This window comes from Dermacentor variabilis, chromosome 6, assembly GCF_050947875.1.
Source record: "Dermacentor variabilis isolate Ectoservices chromosome 6, ASM5094787v1, whole genome shotgun sequence".
In the NCBI taxonomy this organism is placed as follows: domain Eukaryota; kingdom Metazoa; phylum Arthropoda; class Arachnida; order Ixodida; family Ixodidae; genus Dermacentor; species Dermacentor variabilis.
In genome coordinates, this window is record NC_134573.1 from 111,632,234 (window position 1) to 111,650,274 (window position 18,041).

Sequence of the window (18,041 nt, forward strand, 5' to 3'; positions counted from 1 at the left end):
ATTGTTCCGCAAGTGGTCTGAATGTGTACCATTGAAATTCGGCATAATATTGCTGATATGTCGGTGAGCTAAAAGCAAGGCAAATACGCATGTAGTGATGAGGCGGGAGTACGTTGAGCGGGTTCCACTTCAGTGTACTATGCCAGATAATGCAGATGTGGCACCCCGTTGCTTCGACATGCACTAATAGAGAAGCAGTAATGGTGCTGCACATTACTGCTTCCGCGAAGGATGGTATGCAAGGGCTTCTTGCACATCGCTCGTCAGTCATCCAGGATCCTCTGAAAAGTGAGAAAGAGGAAAAACACTTTATGGCAAAACATAAAGAAAGAGAATATCGAATGAAATTGGCGATGTTTGGATTCTCGGGTGGCCGCGCCAACTGCCTCTTTGAAATTGCAAGCAGGAGACCCATTCTATATGTTTGCAGTGTTCAGTGAGCGCATAAGTATAGGACTGAGTCTGCAGGAGGTAACTTCATCATGCCAACACAACACAAGTGCAGTTTTGATGAGAAGCTAGTTATAGATAAGTCAACGAAAAAACGTTAAGCGTACCAATCTCAGGCGGCAGAGCTAGGAGAAACAATGAAATTACGGAGGGAGTTCCCACGCTGCTTGCTTAACACGACGGTGTTTGTTCAAAAAATTGTTTTCCTTGCGGTTTTCATAAGTTGGGCAACAATTTATCTAATTTCACGAACATTTCTAACAGAAAGTATACTCTTTAAGCTAAAGGAAATGTGCTGGGTGACAATCTGACGTAAGTTTCAGCACGCCGACTGGAAGTACACGTTGAAATTTCTGCCCAACAATTGGGTGCATAGCCAAACAACTTGTCGCGGAAACTGCAACAGCCTATCTTGAATCTGAAGTTGCAATGCAAGCACTTTTTACTGCGATATCAATTGTATGGATACTACAGGCGCATTCCTGCCATCGCCGTCGCTGTGAGGTTCCGTATAAAGTCCAAGGGCGTGCGCCGTATGCTGTATGCACTAGTGAAAGCGTGCGAGGTTGAGCCGGCGAACGGGGGTCAACCTCGCGTGTGCGAGCGAGGAAGACGGGCCGGAAGCGCGCCCTCTCCTGTCGCGCAAGCGTGTGTGAGGCGAGGGAGTGGCAGCTGCTGCTTACGGCGCGCCCGCGCGGGCCTCATCTTCAAAGCGATCTGCGATGTTTGCAGAGTGCGCGTAGCGCCGGCAGCTTCCTATGCGCTGTGCTTTCGACGTTTCGTTCGCGCTGAAGCGAGAGATCCACGATGGTCAATTCGCTGGCCTGCTGCCGCAATGCCTCACTCCAGCATTATGACAGCGAGTTTCCGCGCTCATCGAACGACATGGGTTCATGTTTACCAGTGCGCGAGTGAAACTGTGCTTGTGTATTTAGTTAAAGCACGTTGGCGGGCTGGTTGGTTTGAATCCATGCTAGAATGTGTAAGCGCGACTGAACGAGGACGTAGAAAGAAACAGACACGAAGTGGGCAGCGCTGTCCCTGTGTGTCTGTTACTTTCTACGCCCTCGTTCAGTCGCGCTTACATACTATATGATTGTTAATTTAGTTAGTAAGCAGATGTCTACAAGTTTATACAACCGATAAAACTACTGTCTTTACTCCGTATAGCTATCTACAAATGTGCTATCACAATCGGTTTAAGTATAGGGAAGTAATGCCCTCTGTTTATCGTCTTCTTTTTCTATCACAAATCGCGATTTGAAAATTGCGTTGTGACCTACTGCGCACTTAAATAAAGCGTCTTCTAAGTTGAAAGTGCGACGCTAGTGGTGAACAGCACATTTGGTATTCTTCCGGAAGAAATTTTCTTGGCGGTAGCCGTAGATAGAGGGCTTAATTAATTATGGGGTTTTACGTGCCAAAACCACTTTCTCATTAGGAGGCACGCCGTAGTGGAGGACTCCAGAAATTTCGACCACCTGGGGTTATTTAACGTGCACTTAAATCTAAGTACACGGGTGTTTTCGCATTTCGCCCCATCTAAATGCGGCCGCTGTGGCCGAGATTCGATCCCGCGACTTCGTGCTCAGCAGCCCAACACCATAGCCACTGAGCAACCACGGCGGATTAGGTAGAAGGCTATAGCAGCCATTAAAAGTTTAGTGAAGGAACATCGGGTCTCACCATGATGCTGTCCATAGCTGCAGCGTAAACTGAAAATGACACGAGTGATTGACAATGAAAGTGGTATTTTCCAGGAGTAGACCAAGATCATCGGCATCAGATCATACTGTAAACGTGCAATGCGACCTAGCTATTAAATTTACTGTTCTAACTTCCAAAATATGGAAAATATTTGTTATTTGCGGCAAAAAAAGCAGTACGTAAATGTGTGCAGGTAATAACCTCGGTACAGTTCCAGGCAAGCGAACTCCTGGTGGTGCAATCATCTGTACTCTTCCCGCAGTGTCACTTTGGCGAAATTTTAGTTTGCTTAAGTAAATGCTTTTGCTTTACAACATAAGAAAATTCAAACAAACAAAATTCACCGACGATACATGTTAATGCGAATTTCTAGCGCAGCTCTTTAGGTGTTCTTAATTTGCAATATATTGTGGCAAAGAATTTGATTCTTAACGACGAGGTCCTCTCGGTGGTGGCGCTGAACCTCTGCTCGGGCAGCTCGTTTAGCAGCAGCGGCAGCCTAAGCATTCCCACCGGTTGCGTCGCTCGTTGTTCCGAAAGAAAGCGTAAACACGGGAACGCGGGGTTCGCGCGGAGCGCATTCTCTAGCGGTGGCGGCGCATGCCAAGTATAGCGCATGCCCAGCGGGTCCGAAGCCCACGCCAACGCTTCGTTTCCACGCTGGCCGCATACCTGGTCGTCCCGCCACTCCGCTTTTCTCCATGCACCCTTTTCATACCCTCACCCTTTTCTCCATACCCTCCTCCCGCTTTCCCCCTCCTTACATACGTATGGTTGCGCTGCATCCCCCCGCTGCGCTCCGCGTTCGCTTTCATCTTTCGTTGTTCTCGTTCGCTCAATTACGCCGAGGCCGACGCCGACGCTCGCCGCAGTGACGGGCGCCTAATAGCTGCGCTCTAAAAGCGTATCAGTGTGTGTTCACGTGTAGCCGTCCGCGATCCTTATTAAATAATTCAACTCAATCAACTTACGTACGAGAACGATGACTTTAAGCATTAGCAGTTTGTGAGAAATGCTAGCAAACATTGGGGGGTGGGGGGGGGTCATGTCAGCTCATTATGCTTCTTCCTGAGTGTATCTGAATTCCGCGACAACATACGCATGCCTTCCCGTTCATAGCAGAATGTTTCGGAACTGGAACCCCTTGCCAGTTTTGTCGGCCTAACTTGACGAAGACAGTGTGGGAAGACATTTAGCGTCTTTGTCATTCTGTGACCGTCCTTGCGTTCGATGCTTTCTCGTGAATCTGTCAAATACTAGAGTCCGGTCACTGAGTGCGTGGCTGACTTTTGCCTGTTAGCCTTATGCAAGTGCTATCCTCTTTTACTAAGGGAGCGGCGGGCTGGATCAGATCAGCCAGCTTGCAAGAGACACTGGCTGACACTGGAGTTCTCTCTCCCTACAATTATACGGATTGAGATACAATGAATCCAGAGAGAGCACGCAAGGTAAGGTAATTGTTTTGCTTAATTTTAAAGTAGAAACTATTGAGTAAAGTCAAAATGATAGGGGACGAAATGTTAACTCGCCGCAAACAGGGGTCGAGCCTGCATTCTTCACATTACGCCTGCAGTGCTTTACCAATTAAGCTACCGCAGTGCCATCTCTCCGGCCACTTGGCTATTTTTGCGTGTGTACAAGATAAGTCCAGGGAGCGTTATATATTAATTTTCTTGATCACTGGTGTTTGTTTTTTTGATGTCTGGTACAGTAGCCCATTTTCCTATGATGTCATTATTTAATAACCAACAGCAACAGGTTGACTAGGCCCAGCGACTTAACCTGGTACACGTAAATTCTCACTAATCGGACCGACCATCTGCAGCAAGCAACGAACACCCTGACATTTGTGTCGGTGAGTATTAACTTCTGGCCCATGCGCAAGCCACCCCTGAAATATCGGTCCTCCAGTAAAAAATTCACGTCAACGTGGTCGTGCCGCGCCATCTCATCCGTACTAAGGACTTGGGAGGTTAAGAAAAAGTGTTGGATTGGAATTCGGATTCAGTAATTTCGCGACTCAAGATGGAATCGGCTATGCCATGAAGAGAGGTAACCAAATACGCTGGGGCAAGCATTTGTCCTATGTGAGGCTCAAATAGGCCGCTACTGTCTACCATGATGATTGTTTAGGAATGCATCAGCATATACAAAATGCGATTGTGAATGCATTCTGGGTCAGCCATGTGGCTGTGAAGCAACTCGATCGATGTGTACATGGCTACATAGCTGTGAAGTGAAACGTAAGCAGGACACGTGTGAAGCAGGACACTCGTGACGGTTGTTTTGTTTAGCGTTTACAGTATGTCTGCTGTGTAATATGTGTAACGTCATAAATATGACTCTTTCTTAGTCGCTGTGAAACGATACGCGTGAAATGCATGCCAGGTCTTAAGACCTGTATAAGCAAAGTAACAAATTATGATGTTTGTACAGGGTGTAGCCTCTTTCAAAACTCATCGTGTACAGTTCACCTACTACCGCTTTATATCGCCAGAAAGCGAAAAGCGATATAATTCGCTTTCACGAACCTTTGTCAAAAGTGTCCACCACGGCGCCTGGCGCGACGCGCTTGACCTGCAGGTATCCAAGACAAAAGCGACATCAAGATTCTGTGATTGGCAAGCCTGCATGCCTGTCACACACCTACGTTACATCTAGGTCCGACGCTTAACCAATACTGTTTCAAATTTGAAGAAGTGTTGAAGAGGTGGTTCTCTCGATTGCATCATTGCTTTGAGGCAAACTCACGCTATTGTTTATTAGGAGGTTCTTCGGGAATTCTGAAGACCACGACCGCCTGCTTACCTCAGCTGATAGAGAGACTGCGGTCAGACGGTGGTTCCTGGTTTTACCCCAAAATAACAATTTCTCCAGGACGAAACATTTATTGTGAAGCATTCTTTGCCAACTTCAGGGACTTTAAATCTATCTATCTATCTATCTATCTATCTATCTATCTATCTATCTATCTATCTATCTATCTATCTATCTATCTATCTATCTATCTATCTATCTATCTATCTATCTATCTATCTATCTATCTATCTATCTATCTATCTATCTATCTATCTATCTATCTATCTATCTATCTATCTATCTATCTATCTATCTATCTATCTATCTATCTATCTATCTATCTATCTATCTATCTATCTATCTATCTATCTATCTATCTATCTATCTATCTATCTATCTATCTATCCTCCTACTCTGGTGGGGCTGGAGGTGCCTACCAATCTGAGCTACTGGATGTATGCTCATGTTCGCGTTGCCGGCGTGGTCGCGGCGTTGTCATCATTCGAACTCCGTCACCCGGTTCTCGCCTCTGATTCTCGCGTACCACCTGCGCCGAGACAGCTGGCGCGCGCAATAGGATCCGGGTATGGTCAGCTGCGGAACAACCGACGGCTGTCGCCTCCGCACGAACAGCGATTCCGAAGCAAGTTTTCCGCCCCGTGCGGGCCAACTGGCTCTCGGCGCTCACAAAGAAGCTCTCGGAAGACAGCAGCTTCGTCGATAAATGCGTCAACTCGGACATTGCGTTCCTGAGAGGTTTACTTGAGCAGTTTGACGGTGGCGTATTACTGGGGTATTTTATGGGCATGGACGAAGGGGAACGGTGTTCGCAATAATTGAGCAGCTACGGAAGCTGTTCTTTCCTACTGCCACCATGTCCGAGCTCCACAATGAGCGCCTGCTCGAAGTCACCGCGTAAGTCAGAGAGAGCCTGCCGAGGCGCGTCTCCGCAGGGTCGATGCCATAGTCAGCCATAGCCAACGAAGCAAAATGCTTCGCATAACTTCATTTCCAACAGTAAGTTGGATCTGCGCAATTCTTTTAAAGTAAGGAATACCACTGTTCTCTCTTAATTAAAACTTCCTGCTGCAATCAATTCGATAGCATCATTTTTATGCATTTGCTCGTGATTGAAAGGGAGTGCTTTTTCTTTTAATTGCATAATAAAAGCCTGCACATTTTGGTAGGGTACCGACCACTGCGGTGGCCAATGTGAAGTTAGAATGCTTCCCGCGCACCAATATTGCACCTGCCATGGAATTCTTGGCATGAAATTATCAACTGAAGTTTTCATAGTCTCACGCACAAACAAGCTTCACAGCCATCTTTTTATTGTGTACAATACAAGTAAAACGCAGTGCCCGCATTTAAAAACTACTCACACATAAGAGAATTTCCTTATCGGTTGGTGACCGAATGCCCAGCAGTCACCGTATAAGCCGACGCTAAAACAAAATAACAACTGCAGCGATGACCAATCCTACAGGCCACTCACTTAACAGGAGATTTGTGAACAGTGTACCGAAGCAATAATTCCCATTTATTTACATATTAGCAAGTCGCCCTACGCATCCACACCTTCCCTTCTCCTCATCATGATTCATCACTACACTATCACTCCCCTTCTCTGTTTCCTAGTGCAGAGTGCCAGATTAGAGTGCACGAGTTCAGGTGGACCTCTCTGCCTTTCCTGAAAATAAGATATCTATCTATATATCTGTCCCCGCCCGACATTGCTTCCTTTTTTAATGTTACCACGCGCTATCACGCGCTATCATCTCTTTAAATATTGAAGGTCACCTCGCTATGGCAGTGCAGGGAAAAAGACATTAATAAAGCGTGTTTTCTTACCCTGAGTTGAGCAAGTGTGCTCAAGTAATCTGGGAAACAAAAATAATGACAACATGTGAGAACAAATCGCATACACTTTTTCGGTGGTCCAATGAGAATATATATATATATATATATATATATATATATATATATATATATATATATATATATATATATATATATGCTAACAGAAAAACAGGAACCATTTCAGAGCTGAACAAACTATAAACTTGGAGGACTTTTCAAGAATTTTCGAAAGTTCGTAAGTTTGAAAAGAATAGAAGCACGAAGTTTACACACTAATAACTCTGTATCAAAAATAGATATTGTAGTTCTGAAAACGGCATCCGTTAGATCAATGAAAGCGAACAAATTTAGTATGTCATTTTATATCTTACGTGAATTTGTTACGTTGTGTACAAGGGTTCTGCAGAAGCTGCATTTTCATATTACTAAATTTTTTTTATAATCATGTCTGACATATCACTTTTGTCCACTTTAGATACACTATAGGGCGCAATTCACAGAATTGCGATATCATTTTTCATTGCTGAGTTGCAGAGTCGTTAACTTGATAGTTTCGTTGTCTGAAAATTTGAGATTTTGTCAATTTTCAATAAACAACTGACGAGCTAATTCGAAAATTCGAAACCAACCGTCACTAGATTTCAGGTTTTTTCTTTCAAATGCATCAAATGTCGTCAAATCTGGTGCAGTGACCCCTCCCCCCCCTCCCCCTTGCCGAGAAAAACGAATTCTCCTTTTTCATGTATTTAGAAAGGAGCACTCTAGCTAAAGCTTCTCTTTAAAGCGGAATGCAATAGCGTTATCGAGTCCCGTTGACGCCGACGCCGACACTGAATATTCTGTGACACAAGGCCCCATTGAAAACAATGTTGGGCCGATCCCAGCGGCATCGCAGGGCAGAGCAATGGCTCATACCCTGTGAGCAAGGAAAAAGGGTTATGTGTGTGAGCTTCCGCGTTGCAAAATAATGTTTCCTTACTATATCCAAATTATTTTCTCGCCTATTCAAATTACAGTCCCACGCTATCATGTCTGTAGGTTGTGTTTAAGTCACGCTATACGCATTTTCTGATGCATTTTACTTTCAGGAATTCAATTAGTACAGTAACGCCTCTGCGCTACACTGAGGGCCTGCGTGACTATGGTTCGGGATGACATTTTTATAGTGACGTCGCCGCCGACGGTGGACGCCGACACCGAGTTTTCTTCGACACGGGGCCCTTAACGTTAGCGTGTTATAATCTGTTAACCTTTACTCACCAAGAAGCTTGCGGTTGACCTTCAGGGCGGGAAGAAACGGTGTGGAGCAAAATAATAGTGGGAAGTATTAGGGCGAAGTTTTTAGGGACGAAAGACAAACTAGCTTTGTTACTTTTAGTTAGAAAGTATGAAATGTCACTTACGTCGTCAACACTATATTTCGCTGGAAAAGCAGAAAACACACGTTCTCGACTTCAGAAATGTCAATTGCGTCTTGTTTGTGCAATGCATAATGAAGCTCGGAGTGAAGGCGAAGACAATAGTGAAGCTATACTCACTTCTCACGGGAAGGCTGTAGATTGGAAAGAGGGCACTACTACGGCGTACGCCCTATCGTAAAGTGGGAAACGATAAGTTAATAATGCATGATTGCATATCATAGCGGATAGGCAAGGAATATAGAGAAGAAAGAGAGAACACTCAGAACTAGCGGATGAAGTTGGTGCCTTTGGTTGATCTGTACCTAATAATAAGAGAGAGCAAGTGCGCGAGGTTGACTGAAGTGGCTCGAAGGCGATGTCAAAAGTGCAATGTGTGTGCGACTGCACTAATGAGTGAGAGAAAGCGTGACGCCACGCTTCCGCCGTGCCAACGCGTGACGACACAGTGGGACTCGGTGAGAACGTGAGTGTTTGGGCCACCGTACCAATGAATGGGTTAATAATGAAGTAACTCAATGAGTGCATGTCAGCGTGCGCGCGAAAGCGCGAATCATTGTAGCAATCAGCGAGCGATCGAGCACGTGACTTGGTAGATTGTGTGTGTAGATGATCCATGTGCGCGTATCAGTGAGAGAGACGGGATAGTGTGATCGAGCCCACAAACGCTCGAGCGGTTGAGCAACCGTGACTGTCAGCGAGTGACAGAGTTTGCGCGATGAACGTACTCATAGACAACAGCGAGCACGCGGCGTTCTGAATGACAAACGAATGTTTTTCAAGTTACGCTTCGAGAAGGAGCATAGACGTCTTAACAAACGAGCGAGCTTCTATTTGTGTTCGAGGGGAATACCCTCATGGCGCTTATTTAAGTTAGGCACCGATAGCTCGGCTTAGAGCGCCTCGGTGTCCCAGCAGCTGTCATGTAGCTATCGAGTGAAGTAGAAGTAGTCAAGGGCAGTAAGTGAAATAACAAACAGGTCTTTCATGTTGGAATTTATGAGAGTGCGTGTATGTAAAAAAAAATAATGACTCAGTGAAAGTGTTAGAAGTTGCGTGATAGAGTACTACATAAACCTGACACAAGTGTTATAACTATAGCATGTCGTAGTGTCTATATCCTGACTATGTATAAAACGTTACCTTGATGACGTACTTTGATCGCAGAAACCCCTGAAAACAAACGAAGCAGCCAGTCAGCCTGTATTCAATGGGTGTATGTCGGGGACCGTATGCTGTGAACACGCAAAGTTACTCGACACACAGCTGTTGCGATGTGGTAGTGATGTTCGTAGCCACCTTGCATTGAATCATTGCCGCAATTAGTTGAACGCTCCTCCTCAGCTTCAATGATGAATGGTTGTGGGTAATTAATTAAGAAAGTAATTAAGTGATTACGTAGTTGCGAAATTTTTCTTTAAGAAGCATGTTTTCGTCATGCTGCGCGTTGGCCTATTGTTTGTCACTGGCGACTACTTCACCTTGTCTATGAGTGGTCCGCTAGGCCAAATCAGATAATGGGTGCTCTTACATTAGCACGCGTAGCTCATTCAATAAAACTATACCATATAGTTAATACACTGGCCTTAAGTTATTCTGAGACATGGCAGCGCATAACTGTGCGTGAGACAGCACGGCACCAAACACGTACTTACTTCAAGGGTCTTTGCCATGATGATAAAGCCTTGGTGACGTGGAATATAAAAGATAACGGGAAAAAAAAGAACAAGATATGTTATACGCATTCAAAATGACGCGGTCAGCCAAGTGTCCGGCGGCGTTTGATGAATAGTACTGTTTATGTATGTATGTATGTATGTATGTATGTATGTATGTATGTATGTATGTATGTATGTATGTATGTATGTATGTATGTATGTATGTATGTATGGATGGATGGATGGATGGATGGATGGATGGATGGATGGATGGATGGATGGATGGATGGATGGATGGATGGATGGATGGATGGATGAATGGATGGATGGATGGATGGATGGATGGATGGATGGATGGATGGATAACTTCAAGGCAAAGTTATCTATGGTTGCCGCAATTCTATAATTGAGAAGTTGATGAACTTATTAAAAAAAACTGTTCATTGTCGACGTTTCGGCCGGAGACCGAACTTTCCCAAGACTGAAAACAAATTGCACGGAGTTTGCTTTTGCACCAGTTTACACAGGTTAAGAAAGAAGAAAGAGGAAAGGAAAAGAAGGAAAGTGTATGTGTGAAAGAGAGAGAGAGCACAGGCAAGGATTTATGCCTGTGATGTCCAGTAGCTGTTTGACGTGAACGCAAAACGAGGTCGAAAGAATACAACGGTGTATATACTCACGATTGATCAGCTTCTTGAAGAGGTCCTCCGATATAGAAGACTGCGTAGCAAGAATTTAAAAAAATAAGTTAGGGGGTTTGAAGTGCCAAAACCACGATATCATTACGAGGCACGCCATAGCGGGGGACTGCGGAATAATTTGGACCATCCGGTGTTACCCCCCTTTGACGTGCACCTAAAACTAAACATGCAATCGTCACCTCCCCCCCCCCCCCCATTGAAATGCGCCCGCCCCGGCCGGGATCCAACGCGCAACTTCAAGTTCAGCAGGGCAACGCCAAAGCCACTACTCTAGCGCAGCGTGTGTCACAATAATAGCGAAATTAGTCTTAGGTGCTGAATAAATTTCTTCGTTGAAGATTTGGGTAACAAGATGCGCTCAGCTTGGCACTGACCGTATGTGTTGTATTTAACGACTGACTTCCCGCCTTTAATTGAGGCATAAAAGTTTAATATATTTTCTAATGCCCTCCTAAACGAACGCATTTAGCTAAGGACATTAGTTTGTTCAATTATTGGATAACTTGAGTTGGAAAAGCCTTAGAAAACAAGCGTCTCTGCTGCTTACCTCGTACTGGTCTGTAAATCTGTAGAATCCTGCGGGAAAAAAGAAAGTGTTGGCATGGTATGCTTGTCTGCTTACATTCTTGTTATGTTGTTCTCGCATCGAGTAATTTCCCGAACTACCATTATGATTTCCCAAACAATAACTGCAACAATCTATACCAATCTGTTACAATCTAGATTAATATAGAAGATAGGATGTTATTATAAATTAAACCTCAAGCAGATTAATTTGACAATTTCTCCTCTATGTAATGAATAGCAGGCCAATGACACTAAGCTGGTCAAACGTCTAATCTCATACATCTAAAAAGAATTTCACTCGAGATTGCCAGTTAAATTAAATTCTGAATACGTGGCACGACGTAGTGCGGGACTCCTGATTAATCAATTAGACCACCTGGATTTTTTTTAACAAGCAACCTAAACCTGTGTAAACGAGCGTTCTTTCAGTTCACCCCTATCGAAATGCGGCCGCCATGGTAAGGATTGAACCCGCGACCTCGAGCTAAGCTGCACAACGCCATAGCCACAGGGTTGTCGTGGGGCGTAAATATAATTTCTGTTAAGCACGCGTTTACTAAATGACAAGCATTATTACCAAATATGTAACAAGTATGTACTCTGTGTGATGTGGTATGTATCACCTGATTAAAAACTCATACAAAGTTTATTCTCTGCGCTAATGCCACAGCACTCTCAAATGGAATTCGTGTGTAACCTTAGCTAGCGTGGATGCGGAGGTAAACATGAGTCCGTTTGTAATTGAACTTGCTTTATTACAAGGTCATTACAAACGCGAAACCATAATATTAGCGGTATACTTACGATATAGCTTGGTATACACCTGCCATGTTAATCAGAAAGGGCAGTCAGCAGTGACACCGTGACAAGATGTGAAGCTCACCAATGGACAGGTATTCATGCACTCACCTCATGGAAAAGCTTTTCGGCTAATGGAGGAATGAGATAAGCATGTCAGAACCAGCAGAACAATGCAATACAATAAGGTCAACCAATATAGAGCACACAGGTTGAAGCGACGGCAGTTGGCTTGGGTGCGTTCAGAAACGAACACCACGACTAGAGAAGGCCAACACCAACCAGAACCGGTTAGCGATAATTGCCCATTATTAATAAATGCCTTCCTATTTTATATTAACACTTGCTTAGATGTTGGCTTAAATAGCTTCATTATTTAATTAACAGCATATGTCGTCGCACGCAACATTTCTCACATGACTTCTCCCTGTGCGTCAAGGTCTCAGTTTCGAAAACATGCCTACGAGGGAAACGCCTGAGGCAGCAGCTGTGACGACTCTAGCAGTATAGTCATCGCACCTGTATAGGGCTCGACGACTTACTCAATCATTGGAAGTCGTACGTATGCTGCAGTCATTGAGACGCTGCGGAGACGCGAATGCCTTCCCCGCCAGGCCTGCGTCCTGACCATTCGTGTTGTGCTGTTCTCGCCAGCGCCTACTTTGCCGTAGTCGAAGCAGTGGCACCGACCAACGTGTTCGTAATTGTATTCAACTTCCAAATTCCCCCGTCACTTGTAAAGCCCATTGTACGACGAAAAACACTCTGTAAGCACCACAACTGGCTGCTAAATTTTAACGTTGGATGTTGCCTACAACCTAAACACGTGCCATTACACTATTCTAGAAGGTCGCTACATGCACGCCTTCTAGCAGACATAAATTTACGCCCTGTGCACTTGGACGATACTTGGATTATCAGTACGTCAAGAGTTGGAAGTGTTCGCATGTTGCTGCCGATGAATGAAACGGATGACTTGTGCTTGCTTCCAAATGGTTACTTTGCGTCCAATTACCTCAAGGTAGAGATTGTATTCCACGTGAGACCACCTACTAAAGCCGATGGAAGGATGTTACGCCTACTAATAAGTTCGGTACATGTAACGACACCCAGCATACCCTGAGATGTGAATAATAGGTATGTCCATGATTCGGCGTCCTTTATGTGCTGGTTCAGAGTAACAGGTGTCACCAGAGAGGCGCTTTAGATTCAACGGCTCGGGCGAAGAGCCCTTTGTACAATAAAATTTATACATATATCGCCAAGATCCAACATGCCTAAGCTCATTAACGGCGTAAGCTCAGTTTAGGTGTACCACGAAGACCCGTATATGAGAGCGCAGAATAATTGGTCAGTTAGTGCACATAGCCAGAGAAGCACGACCAAGATGTACACGGGTACTGCTAGCAATCGTAAAGAACAGGCTTTCAAGTCGCTTGTGCTTGTGTAGTTTGCGTTAAAAAAGCACGGGTTTGGGAACAGTCTACCATTGTTCCACATCGTTCGACTCCTACGTTTTATTTGTACGTGCATTCATGGTCCGAGTCACACGTTGTAATTAAATTCGAGAATTACGCGCTTCTTTGTCCCCTCTCTTCCAGTCACACAATTTGCTAATCCAGTAGGGAAAGGCCCGAGAGACCGACGAACTATCATAACACAGCGAGACATTAGTAGCAAGAGCACTCTTTTGAATCTTGTTTATATTCTGTCCCAGGGGAAGCGCTATGCTCGCTGATACAAACACACCGATTACTTCAGGGAAAAGCAGCCCTTAGACTATGGTGAGCGATTAAACCCTCACTTCATGCAGACTACTGTAATATGCCGTCTCATCACCCACCCTCGAGACAAGACCATTGGTGTACTGCGGAGTACGTCGGTACATGAACCACCGACCACCGTAAGTCGCAGGGTCCACCGCCTTTCACGAGCGGCGCTTTATGCAGAGGAAAAGAGGACTACCTCTACGCGCTGTACCTCCCCTGGATCATAAGTAGACAAGCGGGTTATCAAGCAACAGTTCAACAAACTATGTCATCTGCCTCTCTATAGAACGCTTCTCATATTCATGCTTCCTATAACCGGCGATGTAACTTTCGCACACACGGTGCGAGGTTTTTAAATATCCGACAAGCCCGATGATAATATTGATTGAGTACTAAATTTAAGATATAACTGAAATAAAATATGAAGGCACGAAATCTACTCCTGTACAATTTTCACATTCAAAAGCAAAAAAAAAAAAAATTTACCTGTCATGACTGAGCAATAGCTTCACGTATGCTATCTCCGCATGTACTTCCCTATGTGTACGCGTACGTTAACATCCCCACGTAAAATAGGACTTGTTAATGGAGCACGCATGTGAACAACGATAAGCACGGAATGTATATGAATTAAAATACTTACGTAGCGCCCGCTTTATTGTCTGTTTAAAGAGGAAAAAAGTAGGAGCGAGGTAGAGAGGGTCTTTCGTAGCATGTCATGAACAGCATAACCTCGTTTTAGTGAAGAGGCATATGACTGCGAAATTAGCTCTTGGTAGTATTAAAAAAAAAAAACATCGAAGTGCAAGTGCATTCTTCCCTATCAATCACTTTCAAAGGGTACATTCCTGGCTGGCGATGGTAACGTCATTGCTACGGCGTTTGAGCCAATGGTCAAAAGAATGCAGAAAGGGTTTAGTTAAAAAGCATTGTCACTGAAAAGTGATTTTTGAGCATTTCGCCAGCCAATCTTCTTGGCCTAGACGATGGACCCCTCTATTTTCAGCGGTCTGCTGGTTATTCATTGTTAGCTGTGCCCTTTCTCACAATTTTCGACTCAGAATAGAACAAGGAATGTAGCAGACAAAACAAGAGTTTACGTACGAACACTATAACGCGTGCGAATCACTTTTGCCCGGAGAGCAGGGAAATTCCCCAAACCGATCCTTTTTCGTCTTTTCTGGCTCACAAATCCCGAGTGCAACGTATTTTGGTGCTGCGCTTAAAAGCGACCTCAGCGCTGACGTTGTGCACGTAAAGCTTCCCAAAGCATCGAAATGAACTAAGATAGGGTCCACTCCACGACCATCTGTATGCGTGCACAATCCCCCTCTAAACCAAGTTGGCTCGAACATTTTGTTTGGAAGAGGCCTTCGCTAAATACTATTTGTAAGCATCGTAACCAAACAAAAATATCTTCTTGGATTACTCACGGTTACGTTGCAGACGTAGCATGACAGAATGACTGCAAGGGTTCGGAAAAAAAAAGCAGACAAAAAAAAGTTTCAGGTGGTCCATACGTGCGAGAAAGGCTGCAAAAGTTTAACGGAACGCGTGACACGCCTTTTGTGTGCAAACATGGCGCGTGCGAAATGTACCTTTAGCGCTTTTGGCACGTTCCGCGATTTCAGTAACTGGACCAAAGTTCATAAATATGCAGAGGACACTCGCTGTCCTTTTCCTCGTCTCTCTCTCTCTCTTCTTTCGGGTGCGTCTGGTTCAGCTCTGAACCTGCCCTAACGCGGTCGATTGCTAGTTATTCTGCAGTGACGTACGTCGCAGAATAACTGAATTTGACAAAAGCGCCCGTCTTGGCGTTCCGGTTGACTACACCTCTCACGAAAACAAGGTTCGCGCTCGACTGGCCGTAGAATCCGGCGCGTTCCGGCGACCGTCCATTAACGTCCGATAACCGTCCGACATGTTTGAGCGCGCAACGAAAACTGTAACGACGAGGGAAGCTTTAAAAGAGGCAAAGCGAAAACGAGGTACGGAATCGAGGCTGCATGCTCAGAAAGTCAGGGAGCAGCCCTGGCCGCCGCTCGCCCAGCGTGTGTCGCACGCTGCTCAACGAACGTGTCGCACGACTGAACGCACGCACGCACGCGCACGTCTCCCAGATAAAACAAAGGCGCCCGGGAGCTACAGCACAAAATGAAAGGCTTCACGTCGCTCACCAAAACAGATTCCGACAACCCTGGGCACTCGCCGGACGACAACGCACGCTCCGCTGATTCGCATGTCGAACAAAGCGCGCGCGCGCGTGGGGTACGCCGACGCGCTATTACCGCTAAGCGCCGAATGTCTACCAAGAACGCCAGGCCCTGCGGGGACCTCTTCCTCAGGAGGGCTGTTTCCCAGCCTCTTTCACCCCTCTCTCTCTCTCTCTCTTTCCTACTGGCCTCATTCGCTTGTTAGCTTATTCGACTGAGCTGCCGGTCAGTCTGCGCAACTCAAACACGCTGCAGCTGCCCCTCTGCCGGAGAGAAAACAAACACAAGAACGCGAAAGCCGGTGCCCTGCACGCCGCCGGCGCGTATGCTAATTCACGACGACGCGGCGCATCACGATCCCACGAGCCTTCAGCCACGACTGACCGGCCGAACTGACTGGCGTAGGAAAAGAAAGCTGCGTATATACGCGTAGCTAACATGTGTTGCCGGTATAACACACCTAGCAATAATCGGTCGGGCGAAAGGCTTGTAAGATGGCCGTCCGTGTGACAGTTCCGAAGAGGCGTTTTGCTCGGCAGCTATTATGCGGAAAGTGCGACCAACCACTTTTATAGATTTTGTAGCTGTGCATACGGAGAAGAGAACGACGCATGTGTGTAGTATATACCCCTTTTGTGGCAGTGCAGATATGTAAGTACATTTAAGGTTTCTGTACCTCTTCTGTGGCAGCAGCACATAACCGTTCTGCTGGATTGGCCAGGAATGGGCACATACGCATTGGCACATACGCACTGGCCTCAAGATGGAGGGAGGCCACATAACAGAAATTTCAAAGACACCGCTGAATACCATACGCTGTTGCATTAAGATGTGTGCGGACATTATTGTACTCGTATTGCAAGTTTTATGTCAGGATCAGGATCTATTCTTTGATAACGCACAACTGAGGTGCGTGCATTTGCGCCACTATGGAAGTAAACAATGCTTATATAAGTAAGTAAGCTATATATATAGTCATATCACGAGAAGCCAATAAATAATGACACTCTGCAGGTCTGAAGCGAAATCGAATTGAAGGAATTATAAATAAATGGAAATGAAGGAGGATGAAAAACCTACTGGCTACAGTCAAACCTGGAGCCAGTTGCTTTCATCCACTATACTCTATATAATCAACAAGAAGGGAAACATAGCGGCTGATTTTTTGTTAATGATGACCATATAAAGCCAACAGGCAATGCAGCCAAGAAAATGAAATTATTGGGTTTTATGTGCCAAAACCACTATTTTTTATAAGGCATGCCGTAGTGGAGGCACCGGAATAATTTGGACCATTTGGGGCTCTTTAGCGTGCACCTAAATCTAAATAAACGGGTGTTTTCGCATTTCGCCCCCATCGAAATGCAGCCGCCTTGCAGCTAAGGAAAGCACAGGAGCAATTAGCACTGTTTTTGAATTAAAATGTAGAAAATAATGAAGAAAAAGTAAATAAAAAATTTGGAGGACGCTTAAGCTTCGCCTTTAAGAGTGGAGCGCAGTAGCATTCAAACATCCCTGACTGCTCCTGTCTCTTCCGGGCAAGTGCAGCTTATGTAACCCTAATGCTTACCGGGAAACGCTGGCGGCGAAATCTATTTTTGAAGGCGAGCTTCTAGTAGAAACGCGGCTTTTTGTGCGGGCCGATCTTCTCTTACTGTTTCGTACGTTTGATATTTCAGTCTGAGAAGATTTAGCACAAAGGTAATTCGCTGTTGGTATATTGTTTTATGACATTTGTTTGTGGGCTGTCATTCTCAAAATTCAGACGAATAACTTCGTAAAGAACGTAAGAGAAGGTATGAGCAACTTTAGTACTGTACAGAATATGCGTGGTTCGAAATGTTTTCTCCCTTTTTGTGGGAAGACGGTCGACGCTGGACGCGGGACACCGACGCCGGACTTTTATGCGACACGGGGCCCTTAACGCTATCGCGTTAAAATGGACGACAAGACGTCAAAGAATGGCCGAAAAGATCAGTCGGTCGACCGGTCGGTCGGTCGAATCCTCAGTCCGTCAGCCAGTCAGAATCATCACTGGGTCAGTCGGTTGGTTGTTCAGGCCCCGAACACACTCAAGTTCCAGCGATCGCCACAGAGGGCG

At 45.3% G+C, this 18,041-nt stretch overlaps 1 protein-coding gene across 2 annotated transcripts; it reads right to left on the bottom strand.

Annotated features, from left to right (window-relative positions):
- Positions 1 to 80: 80 nt before the first annotated feature.
- On the bottom strand, positions 81 to 16,011 carry LOC142584324 (uncharacterized). Of its 2 annotated transcripts, XM_075694476.1 has the most exons (12): positions 15,905 to 16,011; positions 11,141 to 11,169; positions 10,573 to 10,612; positions 9,890 to 9,918; positions 9,378 to 9,407; positions 8,355 to 8,406; positions 8,220 to 8,239; positions 8,077 to 8,095; positions 6,808 to 6,836; positions 4,689 to 4,734; positions 2,137 to 2,165; positions 81 to 281 (listed from the first exon to the last, which is right to left on the bottom strand). In XM_075694476.1, the coding sequence occupies exons 1-12, from the start codon at positions 15,966 to 15,968 to the stop codon at positions 264 to 266; spliced, it is 405 nt and encodes a 134-aa protein (XP_075550591.1). In that variant the 5' UTR covers positions 15,969 to 16,011; the 3' UTR covers positions 81 to 263. The 2 variants fall into 2 exon arrangements, with proteins under 2 accessions (XP_075550591.1, XP_075550590.1); XM_075694475.1 differs by lacking the exon at positions 15,905 to 16,011 and having other exon boundaries at positions 11,141 to 11,770.
- Between the last annotated feature and the right edge of the window lie 2,030 nt (positions 16,012 to 18,041).

Coding starts and splice junctions, on each gene's coding strand:
- LOC142584324 (XM_075694475.1), bottom strand. CDS start 11,239: ATGCGAGAACAACATAACAAGAATGTAAGCAGACAAGCATACCATGCC. Junction 9,408..9,889: donor TCATGGCAAAGACCCTTGAA/GTAAGTACGTGT, acceptor GTTTGTTTTCAG/GGGTTTCTGCGATCAAAGTA. Junction 8,407..9,377: donor GATCAAAGTACGTCATCAAG/GTAACGTTTTAT, acceptor ACTTTACGATAG/GGCGTACGCCGTAGTAGTGC.